Raw genomic sequence first — 15970 nt, forward strand, 5'->3', positions numbered from 1 at the left:
GGATGACGTCAGTCAATAAGAGTCGCACACAATAGGTAATTAGAATTCAAAATCAAACACCACTTTTCATGTAAAGAATTTAATTTAAAGTAAGTTTAACAACTGTAATTTAACAAAGAAATGACTTTAAGTGAAATCATCTCGGCGAATTGTATTTTATTAGTTGAATGCTTTAATCATTATGAGAAAACCAATTAAAATTGAATGAAAAATCCATCATTAACTAAGATTAAGTTCACGAGAAATGTAACTAGTTATTTACACACACACTAATAATTTGAACAATAATACTATTACTGTTATAGTAATGTGGCAATTAGAACAGAAATTTATGAAAATATTTATGCACATACCGCATGTTTTATACACGGCAATATAAGTATAAATATGCACTGACCTTCAGCAAACTGCTCTGCACGGTCGCCTGACAAAAGTATAAATGCCACTAAAAATATGGGTAAAAATTTCCAAACAAGAAATAAGGTGTCAAAAAAAGATAGAAGGCGAAGATAAAAGAGATTGTCCTGCAGCTAACAAACTGAAGCGAAGACTGAAGGATGGCGTCAGTAATGTGAAAAGGCCACGGATGCTTTCGGCAACGTCTACAGAGTGACGGCCAAGAGAAGAGAAAACACGGCCCAGATCATCATGAGAGAAGAAGACCAGACGATGGAAGAGGCCATAGCCAGGCAACTCAGAACCCTGTACCCGACTGACGAGGCGGAGCTGGGAAGAGAAGCAGACGAGGAGGAAGAAAGGGGCCAGAACCACCAAAAGCCCCCCATTGGCCCGATGGAACCGAACATCACCCAGAAGGAAGTACAGCGGTCGCTGAGCAGGACAGGTAACAAGAAGGCTCCGGGCCCGGACGGGCTTACCGTGCCCATATTGAAGGCGATTAATGGCAAGCACCCGGAGCTCCTGACCGCGCTTTACAACAAGTGTCTGGAGCTGCGGAGATTTCCCAAGGTCTTCAAGAGGGGAAAGGTTATTCTGATCCTAAAGCAAGGAAAGCCAGTGGACGACATACAGTCGTATCGTCCAATCACCCTGCTCCCACACGCCGGAAAGATTCTGGAAAGGATCCTAGTCCAGAGGGTGATGTACCATTTGGAGAGACACCAATACTTGCACCAGAACCAATATGGTTTTAGAATGAGAAGATAGGCGGACGAAGCACTCTGTGACGTTGTCGACAACATCGAGGAAGCCAAGACACAAGGAAAGCACGTGGCGCTGGTGTCCATCGACATCAAGGGCGCATTCGATGCACTTCGGTACACCAACTTGAGAAAGATCTTTGCCCAGATTCCCGCACCACAAGATCTAACACAGACTTTGATGCATCTCCTGAAAGACAGGAAAGTGGGCATGGAGCTGGGAGGTGAGCTCGTGGAACATGACCAAACGAGAGGTAGTCCGCAGGGCTCGTGCTCGGGCCCCCTTATGTGGAACGTCACGGTGGACGGCCTACTTAAACAGTCCTGGGAAGAGGGAGTACGAGTCCAGGCCTTTGCGGACGACATACTCATAGTCATGGCCACAGAGAAATGGAAAGAGATGGAAGGAAAGGCCACCAGGACTCTGGATCAGATGGCCAATTGGCTACACAACAACGATCTGGAGCCGGCAATCGAAAAAAGTTCTTACCTGTGGTACAGTTCAAGAATCAAGAGACCCAAGATAAGGATGAAGGGAACCAGGATCCCATGGAAGAAGACGATGAAATATCTTGGGGTTACTCTGGACAAAGACCTGGACTGGATATCACACGTAAAAACCCAGGGAGCCAAGACGAACGCTAACCTTCAAACATTGGCGAGCATGGCAGGCCCAAGATGGGGACTAACGCAGAAGCTCAGAAGGATATTGTACGACCAGGTGGCTATCAAGATAATAACATACGGAGCTGCTGCGTGGTACCAGGACCCATCAGAGAAGCTCAAGAGGCAGCTGGACAGCCTGCAGGGAGGTTTCCTGCACCTTCTCACAAGAGCCTACCACAAGACGTCAAAAGCAGCCATGCAGGCCATCGCAGGAGTTCCCCCACTGAGTCTTCAGACGGAGTATGTCGCCAAAGCAGCCATGGTGACAAGACTCAAGAGGAACATTAGTCTGGGGGAGGCCCAATACCAGTGGAGTGAGCTAGAGCAGAGAAGGATAGGCTGGGATGTGCACCCCGCCACCGATATCCAGGAGAGCCAGATCATCACCCTGGAAGAAACGGGCCCTATCTCATACGAAGGAACCACCATATTCACAGACGGTTCTAAAACCCAGGTTGGAACGGGTGCTGCCTTCGTGAGATACGAGGATGACGTAGTAACCCAGAAGTGGAAGCAGAGGATATTGACAGGGTGCGCGATTTTCCAGGCGGAGCTCTTCGCTCTGAGAGAAGCGGTAAGCAGCTTGGAAAGCACAACGACCCAGTCCAAAGTATACACAGACAGCCGATCCAGCCTGGAAGCCATAAGAGACCCCCCTCACGAGACACGAGGACGCCAGGACCGTCCGCAGGGCTCTATTAAAAAATCCAAACATCCAATTGAACTGGGTTCGTGGCCATGTCGGAGAAAAAGGGAACGAGGAGGCGGACCGATTGGCCAAGGCAGCAACCTTGAGCCGTACGATCCTCCTGGAAAAGAAGATTCCAGCAGCGACTGCAAAAAGGATAATAAAGATTCACATCCTTGGAGAGTGGCAGAAATTCTGGGACCACCCGCCACACATGGGAAGTTAATCCATAGGGTCCTGCCCAAAATACAGTGGAGAGAGAGATGTTGGAGCAGAGAGAAGACGATATTCTTCTCGGGCCACGGGCCGTTCCCCACCCACTTCCTCCACTTCGGGATCTCAAACAATGACAAGTGCCTGTGTGGAGGAGTCGGAAGCCCATTGCATTACGCAACAGAGTGCGAAAAGACCTCAGATTTCCACCTGGTTAAGCCGCTCCCTCAGTTGGAGCATGAATGGTTCAAAAGGATGGAGAGAGATGGAAAAGCAATGGAAACCATCAAGGACCTGGTTAAATTCCTAGAGGCCAACCAGGAACATCTCCACACCAAGAGGAATGAGACCATCCAGACTCCACATGAAACGCAACAACTGAGGAGGAGCGAAAGACTGAGAGCAAGGGCAGAAGCCGAAGACAGCGTCGATAGGGTACTCTCCCAGGAAATAGAAAAATTAGAAGACGAAGAATACGACACAGAGGGAGAGCAATCGGAGAGAGAAGAAGCGGTCGAAATATGGGAAGACTCTGACTCTGACTTCAAATAGAATGATCCAGTGAAAGAGTAATCAAGAAACAAAGTCCCAATGATCAGTGTTTAAACTGTGAAGCACCCAACCAAAAGCTGAGGAGCTTTTGAATAATCGAACAACCCCCTCCCCTCATGCTGAAGGACCTGGCACCTGGTTGGACCAATGTGACACGAAGGGCTCACACTAGCTAACAAGCCAACGAGGGAAGACATGGGTCCAGGACCTGGCGCTTGGCCACAGAGAAGAACAGGGGGCTCGGGCTCAATAAAGCTGGAAAGGACATCAGAACAGCTCATCGAAATAAATTGTATAATAGAAATATTTAAATCTGTATATACTTTTTTTTTTTTTAATAATGTGTTTTTATATTCAATGTTCATGTATTTTATATTTTATATGCGTAATAAAGCACCCGACATCGCCCAGCCCCTCATCCGGGCAATGGCTAAAATTGACAATGGTCGATAGAGCCTGGACGGTGCACGGAATGAAATGAAATGAGCTAACAAACTGAACCTGAAGAGAAGAAATAAGGGTAGAGAGAGGGAAACCCCCTATTTTTTTTTCCTCCGCAAACATTTTTTCGTAAATTTCTTTTGCCACTTGAAACATGAGGTTTCCAAAAATCATCATTACTAATTATTTTAATTAAATGAATTAATTTATACTGATTAAGAAAGATAATTTGAAAGTTAAATTTAGTTTTAACTAGTTTAAATCTTATATATAAATGTGAAAGTATGTATGTATGTATGTTCTTTATACAAATCTAGTTTTAGACTGATCGTCGCCAGATTTTGCATATATACCAAACGGGTCCGGGATTGAACCGTAGGCTACTTTAAAAGTTCGTCAGAGCTGGGCAAATGCCCGAAATGGGCGAAAAACTGTCGGGCAACAATAGTTTTGGGGCCTCAACAATTACTTTCGGAACGTTTACTTTGGTTACCGTGGTTTCCAACAATGCGTTTCAGACGTGAATATATGCCTTTACAATGGTTTGTCACACCTTTAATTCTGTTATTATAACAGTTTATTCCGTTATAACGGTTTGTCACTTTTTCAATCCTCCCATTAATTGCAGAAAACCCGGGAAGCGCCGGGTATTTCTGCTAGCCTATACACAGGGTATCCTGTAAGTGCTAATGCGGCCTTTATCTCATCAACCGCCCATCGTATAGGTATAGTTTCAATTTAAAAAATGCGTAAAAGGCGTTTGAATAATATTCGCTGCACAAGCTGGACGTATGACGTCGCTAACAACAGAGAACAACAACTACGCTGACAAAACTGGGAATAAAAATGTTCAACGCCAACTGATGAACTCAATGCTAGCCTCAAATCATCAACACTCTGGCACGAAGTTAAAAAATTATCATTATCCACCAACATGCGAGTTCAACTGAAAAATGACTCAGCACTGCTATCATTTTCACATCGGTTGACCAACCAGTAGACCCAAGCACTGGACCGATTACGTTCCCAAATGAATTTTGCCAGTTGTTAAACTCAGTTCAAGAACTTGCAGACAAAGTCTTCCCAAAAATTCAACAAAATGACCAAAACCATGAGTGGCTTTCTGAGAGCGATTCTGGCACCGAAAAATGACAGTGTGAACAAGATCAACGAAAAAATGCTAAAAATTATTCCAGGAGACTCCACATCTTACAAATCGGTTGACACTGTCACAGACATTTAGTTCTGTATCCTGCAGAATTTCTGAACTCCTTTGGATATTCCGGGTGTGCCACCACAAAATTTGACCCTCAGAGTCGGAGCACCTATAATGCTTTTAAGAAATTTGGACACACCGAGACTCTGCAATGGCACCAAACTCTGCGTGAAGAAATAGCACAATTGCATCATTGAAGCAACGATTCTAACTGGATGTGACAAAGAAAAAGAAGTCTTCATTCCACGTATCCCAATTATCATCGAAGAAATGCCATTCACTTTAAAGCGATTACAGTTCCCCGATTGGTTTGACTTTTGCCATGACAATCAGCAAAGCGCAAGGCCAGTCGTTAGCAGTGGCAGGTATCAACCTACTTGAGCCCTGATTTTCTCACGGACAGCTTTACGTCGCGTGTTGGTAATCCCAAAAATTTGGCATCTACACACTAGATGGCAAAACAAAAAATATTGTGTATCCACAAGCGATTGCATGAAGTTTTTAATTAAAATATTTACAAATAAAAGTGATTTTTTCTTACTTTATGCAGAAATTTTTTTGATTAAGAAATAATTAATAAGCTATACATATATAAATTTTTTTACGGGGCGGCAACGTCGCCGGGTATCAGCTAGTTTCTTATAAAATAGCCTGGACGAATGGGTTTCACTACAATGCAAAGAATTACAAGTGAAATCAGTTCAGAGAATAGATAGATATTGGGCGGACATATGTTGAGAAATTGTTCAAGTAAATTTCTATTTTTCTTGTTTTTTGCATTTCACTTTTAAATTTAATCATATCCTTTAATTCTGTGAGAAGTTAACCTTTTATCACGAAAACCATTACTATATTCCGATGCACTTTTTTTTGCTACATCAGGAATAAGATTTTGGTGTTCAAGCAGCAGAAATTCTTGCTGCCTGGGTTTTCAGTATGCACGGCGCTTAATTTGAAAAGAGTTTAATAATTTTTATTCGTCATTTTAGTAATGCATGTTTTAGTAGTGACAGATACGGTACTTCAGAAAAAATTTAAATGGACTTTAATTTGTGAATGAAATTTATTTAGAATTATTTGTTCCAACCATTTTTGGAAAAACGTTTGGCATTTCACAGAAAAATTACTCCTTATATTGTAGATATAGTTAGTTTTTAGTTCTGCTCCATTTTAAAAATTTCTGCTCCAAAAATGAAAGTTTGCTGCTCCAAAATGGACGAGGGGCGTTTGCACCCCTGGACTACGTAAAAAAACCTGAAGATGAACTTCAAAAATTACTTGATGTGCCAGAAGGACGATGGCGATTTTTATCTCCTTATCAATTTGTGAAGTATTATTTACAAATGGATAAAGTCCGTCAACTTCTGGCGAAAAACATCAGGAAAAGCTGTAAAGCAACCAGCCTCGAAAAAACGCAAAACGGAAGGAAATTTTTCCTTTTCACAAGATATAGAACCTCCATATGCAGGTCCGTAGCCAGAAATGCCGTTTTTTTTTGGGGGGGGGGGAGTGATAGAAAAATAGATTTGGCCATCTTTTTCTCTTTTTTCGATAATTTTCTCACATTTCGGGGAGACCAGACACCCAAGTCTCCACTTCCTTCTCGCTACGGCCTTGTCCATATGTATAAACTGACGACAACGACAGCAGTTGTGGCGAAGAAGATAATTATCAATTTGTGGACGACTTTACTCAAACGATTGTCATTGAGAAAGCTGGTTAAAATGTTTGATGTATAACAAATGGTCTCGCGAAAAATGCGGCGAAAGTAAAGAAAACAAAACGTTACGCTATGTTTGTGTAAAATGCTCCTAAGTTTTTTTTTTTAAGGTTGCATTTAGGAAAAGTGTTAAAAGGGTAGGCCCTACGTTAATTATTTTTCTAAAAGTACAAAAAAGCTGTCTTGTAGTACTTCCGATTTTGTTCTGTCCTAATTTTCACGTTTAATAAAGAAATTACGTCAGCAGATTTTTAGCCATTTTTGACACCCCGTCCCCCGCCAGCTCTGCTCCCTACCTCCTAAAGGCTCAATTACACTGGGCGAGTTTACTAGCTATTTTCTGGCGAGTAAAGTAGCTGGCGAGCGAACCGGTTTCAACTAGCGCAGCGAATTTCAATTACACAGGGCTAGTAAAATCGCTCACTAGATGAGCTAGCAACTCTTTTTCTTTCCCTTCCTTTTTTGCGTATTGTCGTCTTTCTCTTTTGTTGCGAGCCAAAGCGAGAGGAAAAAAAAGTAGCCTACTCTTCAACTTTTCACGCACTAGCAGAGCGAGCGGTGATTTTACTTGCTAACGTTATTACACAGAGCGAGTTTAGTAGCAGCGCGTAAAACTGCAAACGAGTAGCTAGTAAACTCGCCCAAGTAAGTTGTCATCGCTAGTATCAGTCGCTAGTAATTGAGCCTTAACGCTATTGGGATTAGAGACGTGATGACGTAAGCATCATTCACCTCCCCCCTCCAAGTCAGCAAATCCGACAACCCCCTCCTCCCATCGATGCTGACGTACAGTCTGGTTTTCCTAGGAGCGCGACACGCAGTCCTCTTATCAATAGGAAGCGGTACAACTACTTACCTACAGAGCGCAACGGGTTTCACGTTGGTGGTTTACGTCAGGCGTGATTGGGAAACTGCTTTTGGAGGAGTCAAATGCGTCGTGCTCTGCGCATTTCACGGATCTTTTCTTCCCTTTTGTTCTGTTCTTATCCCTTCCTTTCTGCGTCTCTCTGCTATTGTGCAAAATGGCAAAAGTGCGTGGATATGCAGAAGACAGAACAGATGATGCGTTACGCTAGGATAGCGGTTCTCAACCTTTTTTGACTCGCGGAACAAATTTAAGTAAAAAAATTCTATGGCGGAGCCCTGTAGGCCAGTTTTTTAATTACTCATCAAAGTTACTGATTTATTTTTATTATTTAAAAATATTTATAATTATTTTTTTAAATTTTATTGGTTTTTTTTTCATTTTCCCCGAGCGGCCGCGGAGCCCCTGAAGAGTGGACCGAAGCGGTTGAGAACCGCTGCGCTAGGAAACCACCAACGGGTAGCTTGATAAAGTTACACGTTTCTGCTGACGCGAAATGGCCCTATTCGGTTCACGCGGTACAGAAAAACCTGTTCCTACAAAAACCTGGCTTAATACTTGAATGGCCCGACAGACAGTACGAAGACTGCACTAATGGGTGTTAATAGATTATCTATATCAGTGTTTCCAAAGTGGGCAATATCGCCCCCTGGTGGGGCGATAGAAGCTACAGACTTAACATAGGATCCTATGAGTTCACTTGAGTTGGGAGGAAACAAATTGCTGATGAAGCGGGCGATGGAACAAAAAAGTTTGGGAGACTGATCTATATGGAGATGGAAAAGTTTGGCAAAAGTAGGCTGACCATATTTGCTCGAGAAAAATAAGTGAAATTGGGCTTCGAAATACGGGAATATATGGGGCATCGGCCAGTGGCGTCGTAGCCGGGGGTGCTGTGGGTGCTCAAGCACCCACGGTAATTCGTGACATGGATCCGAGCACCCCCAGAATTGATTCAGAAATTAAAAGTTCCGATATAAAACTAAAGACGAGCACCCACAGTTTCGAAACACTTCCGACGCCCTTGGCATCGGCGCATCACAAAAAATGATAGCAAAGTTACCAACTCATGCTAAAATCACAGAAAAGTCACGAATCGAGGGGAATGGGCGGCACTTCAAATTGCAGTGAATTAAAAAAAAAAAACCATTACGGGAAATAAATATTCCTATTTGTAGTCGTAATTATTGTAATGTAATTTCTGTGTATGGAAAATAATTTTAATCGTTGATTTGAAGAATAAACATAGGCGGAGATAGACTTGGAAGTCTGGGGGACCACGATAATGATGATATCAATTCATATATACATTAGATCAGTCGACTCCAAGTCAAGTTGGCTTTACTGACAATATGTGAAAGACACGACTGACCCGACAAATATGGGACATATGGTCAGAATAGACAAAAGCAACGCCATTACGGAATTAACAGAAGACAATAACGTTATAATTAGGCTGACCATATTTCCTCGAGAGAAATACGGTACATTGAGATTCAAAATACGGGGCATCGCCAAAAATGACGCCAAAACCGAGCAAAGTTTCCAAATATTGTTAAAATTACGGTAAAATCACAATGGCGGGAAATGAAACGTTACTGCAAATTGCAGTGGATTAAAATGAATTTCACGAAAAAAACGTTCACCGAGACAAATGTGGGAGATAAATATTCTCATTTATAGTTGTAATTATAATAATATAGTTTATTAGTTGAAAAATAATTTCAATCTTTGACTTCAATAAAGAATAAAAATTCAAGTAAGCGAAGCGTCATGTAAAATACGGGAAAAACCGGGACACTTTTGCGAAAAAGTCGGGATGACCAAAAAAACCGAAAATATAGGGACTGTCCCGGGAAATACGGGACGTATGGTCACCCTAGTTATAATCATTTTTAAAAAACTTGTTATAATCATTTTAAAAAACTTAAAATAACAACCACTACACTACGAACTTCCCACTTTGTTTATCTGGTGAGTCAAGTGCAGTCACAGTCGACAATGTTTACGGAATGGGCGATCGTGCTCCTCGTCCGTGTCGTCAGCAGGTACAGAAGGCAATAATTAGTCGATGTTTTAAATGGTGGTAATAGGATCATTATAATTAAGATCTCTTGCGTGGATTCATTAATTCCTTGGACGGATTCATTCGTGCTCAAGTTCAGGTCAGTAGATATGTGTACAGTTCCGGGAGGCAGGGCGGCTAAAGTAACAATGCAAGGGGTGCGGTGTGTACAAGCTTTGATTTAGACGCATACATGTTTAACATGATATTGAAATGTTAATTCATATGAAATAAAATTCACTAGACGCCATACGCATGGCGCCTTCACTCTTTTGAGCCATCCCTTGACAACGAAGATATTGAACAGACAGGGTCTGGGCTATACCCAGTGATGCTAACTCGTGGGAAATTTCCCATATTCGTGGGAAAAATTGGTCCACATGGGAAATTTCTTGGTGTTTTGTGGGAAATTTTGAGAGGTAAAACAAAAGAAGTTTTATTGAAAACAATATATAAATGCAAAACAGTGCTTTTCTATATATAGTGTAAAATAATTGATTACACATTTCCACCAATAGATGGCGGCACAAATTTCGGAATGTGTGGAAAAAATTTAGTCAAAAGGGAAATTTTGCTTGACGAGGTTACCATCACTGGCTATACCTCCTAGATACTTCTTATAAGCCATGTACAAGTTATTGACATTTCCAGTCACAATAATGGGCCCTATCACTAGGCATGTTTGTATTTTGGTTTTCCCCATCCAGTAATTTTTCACTAGCAATCAAATGAAGGCAAAGGAAGAATTCGGTTCTTACTTGTCCGGGGGGGGGGGGGGGGGTGGATGGACCACCAGAACCCTCTGCACTTCCTTAAGCCGGGTTTTCCTAGGAATGGGTTTGTTGCGCAGCGTGAACCGAATTAGGCTATTTTGCGCTGACAGAAACGAGTTACATAATCACGCTACGTGTTTGTGTTTTCCTGGTGAGGTGCATCAGATCAGGGTGGCTATGTAAAGTATATGGCTTTGGCATCAGCTATTCTGTCTGCATGCTCCGGTTTGAAGGGAAGGGAAATAAAACACAAGAGTGAAGAGAATATCGGCGAAACCGTGGCGCACGACGCATTTGACTCCTCCAGAAGGAGTCAGCCAATAACGTCCAACGTAAAGCGCTGTCATGAGCCATATTGCGCTCTGTAGGAAAGCAGTCATGCTGCTTTTCTTACTGGTGAGTGGACGGCGTGTCGCGCTGGGCGAATCACGTTGCGCACGGCACAAGAAACCTGCTCCTAGCAAAACCCTGCTTTAGTTTCTGCCTTGGTAAACTTACAAGCATAAGTATTTTGGCATTTACAAAGCTCAACTCTATGTTGTAGATTTGCGATCGACAAAAAAAAATTCAAGTCTACGAGGAATGAAAATATGCTCACCAGGGTACGCCGATTTAAATCATGATTAAAATCACAGTTTAAATCACTTGATTTTGTTTTTTAAATCATTGATTTAAATCGCATTTAAATTTTGGTTTTTCTTTACAAGCTTCGATGATATTTAAGTAAATGTAACCTGGTATGGTATGCATGTTATTGATGTGTGGTAGAGTCGGTGATTAAAACAAGTATAAAAGATCTTTGGGCTAAATATAGACTTGAATTTTATCCCTGGATAGAGTGCAGAAAGGAAGCTGCTCTCTTTCTGGATTTTGTGCATGGAAAGCATCGAAGAAAAATGTAGGGAGCTAAGCTTATAAACTGATAAAACATTTATCAGTTGCTAAACATTAATTGTCTCCTTACTCATTTACAATACCTGAAAATATGCTGTCAATACATAATACAAAATAATTATAAATGAGAAGAATGATTGCCATATAAAAAGAAAAGTTATGTATAGTAATTAAATGATTGTATTGTTATATACAGCAGAATATCTCCTTTCCTCCAATTCAGAATAAAGGCTGAATTGAGAATATTAAGTAGAAATATTCATAATTTCAAAGGGTTATAAACAAGATGAACCATAAAATATTTTTGTATACACAAAATTTCAAATGAGAAGACATAGCTTAAGATTGACAAGCTCTCTTTGTTGGTTCCGAACCAGCTCAAGGCATTTGATGGGAATTGATTAGAAATACCGTTTTGAAATCATTTAGGATGGTAAAAACAGCACCGCGATTGTCGGAACATTCAAAAGAGATAAATTGCCACTATCGTAGTTTTAGGAGAGAGTAGTTTCATGAGGTTCGGTTGGAAATACACATTCGACTTCACCATTGGAAGAAAGATTACTTTCAAACTCGTTGATGAATTTTACGTCACCGCTTGCAATCACCTTTCTTGATTGTTTGTCCCACAGCTGATATGCTTTCTATTCAGATGCATATCCGATGAAAATATGCTCTTGTGATCTGCGCTGAAATTTGCCTTTTAGCACCGTATTCACCGACATGGTTTAAACTGTAGTCACAATTTTTTTTCGATAAGAGGTCGACACTGATTGGTTAAATTCAGGTTTTTAACCAATCTATGCTGATCTCTTATCCAAAACTACAGTTAAACCATGTCAGTGAATACAGCCCTTAATCGTTTGTTCAACTCAAACGTTTTTTGTCTGAAAACCTTGCAGTAGGATACACTTAGCTTGATGCCAAAAAATGCTTAGTTTGGAGTCGTCATTTCTTCGACAGCCCTCGTAGGTGCTCGATTTCGGAGGTACGGAGCACAATTTACAGCTTCCGCCCAGAAACTTACGGGTAGCTTTGACTGGATCAATAGACATCTTGCTGTTTCCACAATTGTGCGATTCATACGCTCGGCAACACCGTTTTGTTGAGGGGTTTATGCTGTCAATTTTTGTCTCCAAATCCCTTGCTATTGCAAATATTGGGTGAATTGAGACCCAAAATTTCTTTTTAATTTATTTCAATAATTTATGCTTAATTTTTTTTTTCATAAATTTCCTTCGTAATCCAGGGTTTTCTTATTCTTTTATTATTTGTTTGAAAAATAGAGCTGTAGATTATGATAATAGCAATTGATTAAAATTATTTAATAATTATATTAAGTATACACACATTACTGGTATAATATTGCCAGCTATTACATGCAACCAGTGTATTTTCAATAGCAATTTATATAATGAAATTCCCTATTTGAGATTTTGGTTTAAGGTTTTTGACGTGACAGTTTAAATCATCAAAAACTGTTGTGCATCAAAAACCTCCCAACCTTGCTGTGTACATAGAAAATTTATGGCAACAGAGGAGTTCAATTTAAAAACAAATTCAGATATTGCATCAAATAAAATTTTAAACATTTGGTTTGTTAAAAAAACAAAATGCAGTATGTAAATAAATTCAAATATTACATTATTTAAGAATCATATGAGCAATAGAGGAACATTTAAAAAAAATTTCTATTCCATCAAGTGAGAATATTTGTTATGGTCTATGTGCCGACTTGCAAGATCCTTGAAAAAAAATTAAACAAATGCTGACCATGAACTGAAAAGCCATTGTAAAATCTGTTCATGTCAAATCTTTCTTTGTTTCAAACCGGGCACAACTCAGGTCTATCACCATTTATGGGCAATTTACTATCTAGTGAGCTGTACCGGAAGTGCAACTGTGTGTGTGTACCTAACAGTCTAAGTGCGTATGTAGTGTTGTTTTTGATTTTTCATTGCTGCCATCTATATTTCAGAAGTGAAGTGTGGGATGTGTTATGATTGAATTAGATTTGTGCTGTTAGTAGGTCTGTTGCTCTCTGGGGCAAGACTTTTTTAAAGAGGAGATTGGCTTGTATTCGTGCCTTGAAGTTGAATTCTCACGTCAAATCTAAGATAGCGCCACATTCATTGTGGTTGCCAAATTTCGATTTAAGATGCAAGATTAAAGTTTGATAATAAAATTTCATGGTTCAGAACAGGGAAACTTCGGGGATGGGGGGGGGAAGCACTTTCTATCTGTATCGTTGTTAATTTGATAATTGTAATACCTGGCATATTATGTCGATGGATTTCACAATGATTGTGATACCTCTCTTTTTTTAAGATATTTGAAGACCGTGGTGGAAATATGTAGCAGAAAATAGCCAATTCTTTGAAGTAGACGTGCAACAACAGTTTTTCGAGCAATACTGTATCAGAAAAGGAAAGTAATAAATTATTTTTACCCTTTGCTCACAGTTGACTTATGTCCTTGTGATATTCTTCCAATTTTGAAATGGATGAGCCATGTTGTAGGAGCTCACAAAATATAGATGACAATTCTAGATGTGTTCCAATTCCACTGACATTGAACGTAAAGCCTTTTGAATCAATCTCTCACGATCATCTCATTATTAATGATGAACAGCTTACATGTGAGCTCTGCAAAAAAACATTTTTGAAAGCATCTGAATTCAACAAGCACAAAAAAATGGTCCACACCATTGCGAGACCATATGAATGCAATTTGTGTGATAAAGTGTTTACTAAAATCTACAGTTTAAAGATTCACAAAAGAGTTCACACTGGTGAAAAACCACATGAGTGCAATTTGTGTGGAAAAACATTTTCCCGGAAAGGAAGTTTAAACGATCACAAAAAATTTCATACAGGAAAGAAACCACATCAGTGTAATGTTTGTGGTGTAAAGTTTTCTGTTAGAAGCGGTTTGAAGAGGCACATCAGATTACATATTGGAGATAAGCCATATGAGTGTGATTTGTGTGACAAAACTTTTTATGACATCTGCCATTTGAATAATCACAAAAGAGTTCACACTGGGGAAAAGCCACATAAGTGCATTTTTTGTGGAAAATGGTTTTCTGGTATCGGTAACTTGAATCGTCACAAAAGAGTTCACACGGGAGAGAAACCACATGATTGTGATTTATGTGGTAAAAAGTTTTCTCAAATCGGAGATTTAAATATTCACAAAAGAGTTCATACTGGAGAGAGGCCACATGAATGCGATGTTTGTGGTAAAACATTTTCTCGAATCAGCAACTTGAACCGTCACAAAAAAGTTCACACAGGAGAGAAGCCACATGAGTGCGATTTTTGTGGTAAAAGGTTTTCTCAAATCGGAGATTTAAATACTCACAAAAGAGTTCACACTGGAGAGAGGCCACATGAATGTGATGTTTGTAGTAAAAAGTTTTCTAGAAAAGGAGTTTTAAACATTCACAAAAAAGTTCACACTGGAGAAAATCCATAGTCAAATGTATGAGTGAGAAAAGATCTCGCACTGCATTGTATCTACATAAATTTAATGATTTTTCAAGTTTCAAGCCAATTTTTTTTTATAAAGCTCTTGTAATAAGAATTTGTTGTTTTTGTTCAAGTTCTCAAATAAACTTTGTGATTTTGTGTAGGTTGAGGATGGTAAAAGTGCCTAATGCAAAAGCAATTGGGTGATCGATTGTTTCGCATGTTGCATCAAGAAATGTTGCGAAAATTTCTAACTCAAGTAATTGATTGTTTTCATAAATATAAAATTTAATTGAGGCCCAAGTTTTATGAGCCCTCGATCTCTGGTGTACGTAAGATGAAATTTAATTGATACACATGATTTGTGCAAAACTATAATCAAATTTCGATTCAAAAGCAAAATAAATTGTTTATTCAAGAAGGGAAAAAAAAAAACAAGTGGACAGTCGAATTATTAAGACAGAGTCTAAGAAGGAAATGATGATGTCCCATGAAGCGGAACATAGGGCCTGAATGTTTAAAATCCCTGTGGCACGTCAATTAAAAAAAAAGACAAAAAAGTGGCACGGCTGGGAAAAAGGTTGGCCTTTTATGACTTACTGACCTTGACTTACTGGTTGGCTTTTTACTGACTTATAATGCAAAAACCCTCTGTCAGTGAATTATGGACCTCTGAGTGAGAAATTTGTTTAAGAAAGTCACGCGGGAACAGAAGTTTGTCTATGTTAGGAACGCATTTATTCTATTCTATTGATTTATGTTCATGTGTGAAACTGATTTTTTTCTTGAATATAAAAAAGATCAAGATACGTGTATTCGATTGGTGACTTAAATATTGATATTTTAAGATGTAAACACTTGTGAATATTTTACCTTATGTGAATTTGATGTCTTAATCTTAACTCATTAATTTAGATCTTAATCTCATTCATTAATTTATTCTCTATCTAATAACATTGAATCAAATCATATTTTTTTGTAAATAAAGAAATGCAAATTTTTAAAAAAAAATTCCCGATTTATGCTTAACTGATCATGAAATGAGTTGGTTTTATTGAGTAACAGATCACGACAGCAATGACCCAATTTTTGAATCTTGAGGTACTCCACCTATATCGATAAAAATTATTGATCACACACAATCTTATAAAAATAACTTCTTGTGATACTGTTTAACATTTATGAATCTGCAAATGAATATTTTCTTGGATTTCATGAAGGACTGTTGATGCTTTCACTCAAGTAAC

At 39.5% G+C, this 15970-nt stretch overlaps 2 protein-coding genes across 2 annotated transcripts; both read left to right on the forward strand.

Moving 5' to 3' along the window:
* Window positions 1–1341: 1341 nt before the first annotated feature.
* LOC149065176 (uncharacterized) lies at window positions 1342–5824 on the forward strand. Its single transcript, XM_089254311.1, has 2 exons — window positions 1342–3162; window positions 5819–5824. Exons 1-2 carry the CDS (start codon window positions 1342–1344, stop codon window positions 5822–5824), a joined length of 1827 nt encoding a protein of 608 aa, XP_089110437.1.
* A 7794-nt stretch (window positions 5825–13618) lies between these two features.
* LOC149065177 (uncharacterized) lies at window positions 13619–14864 on the forward strand. The gene has a single exon (XM_089254552.1). The coding sequence runs from the start codon at window positions 13753–13755 to the stop codon at window positions 14728–14730; it is 978 nt and encodes a 325-aa protein (XP_089110678.1). The 5' UTR covers window positions 13619–13752; the 3' UTR covers window positions 14731–14864.
* The last annotated feature ends 1106 nt before the right edge of the window (window positions 14865–15970 follow it).

This window comes from Pholcus phalangioides, unplaced genomic scaffold (genome assembly GCF_987345545.1).
Source record: "Pholcus phalangioides strain wild (caught in Gottingen) unplaced genomic scaffold, Ppha-v1.0 ptg000041l_1, whole genome shotgun sequence".
Lineage (NCBI taxonomy): Eukaryota > Metazoa > Arthropoda > Arachnida > Araneae > Pholcidae > Pholcus > Pholcus phalangioides.

Coding starts and splice junctions, on each gene's coding strand:
- LOC149065176 (XM_089254311.1), top strand. CDS start 1,342: ATGCATCTCCTGAAAGACAGGAAAGTGGGCATGGAGCTGGGAGGTGAG.
- LOC149065177 (XM_089254552.1), top strand. CDS start 13,753: ATGGATGAGCCATGTTGTAGGAGCTCACAAAATATAGATGACAATTCT.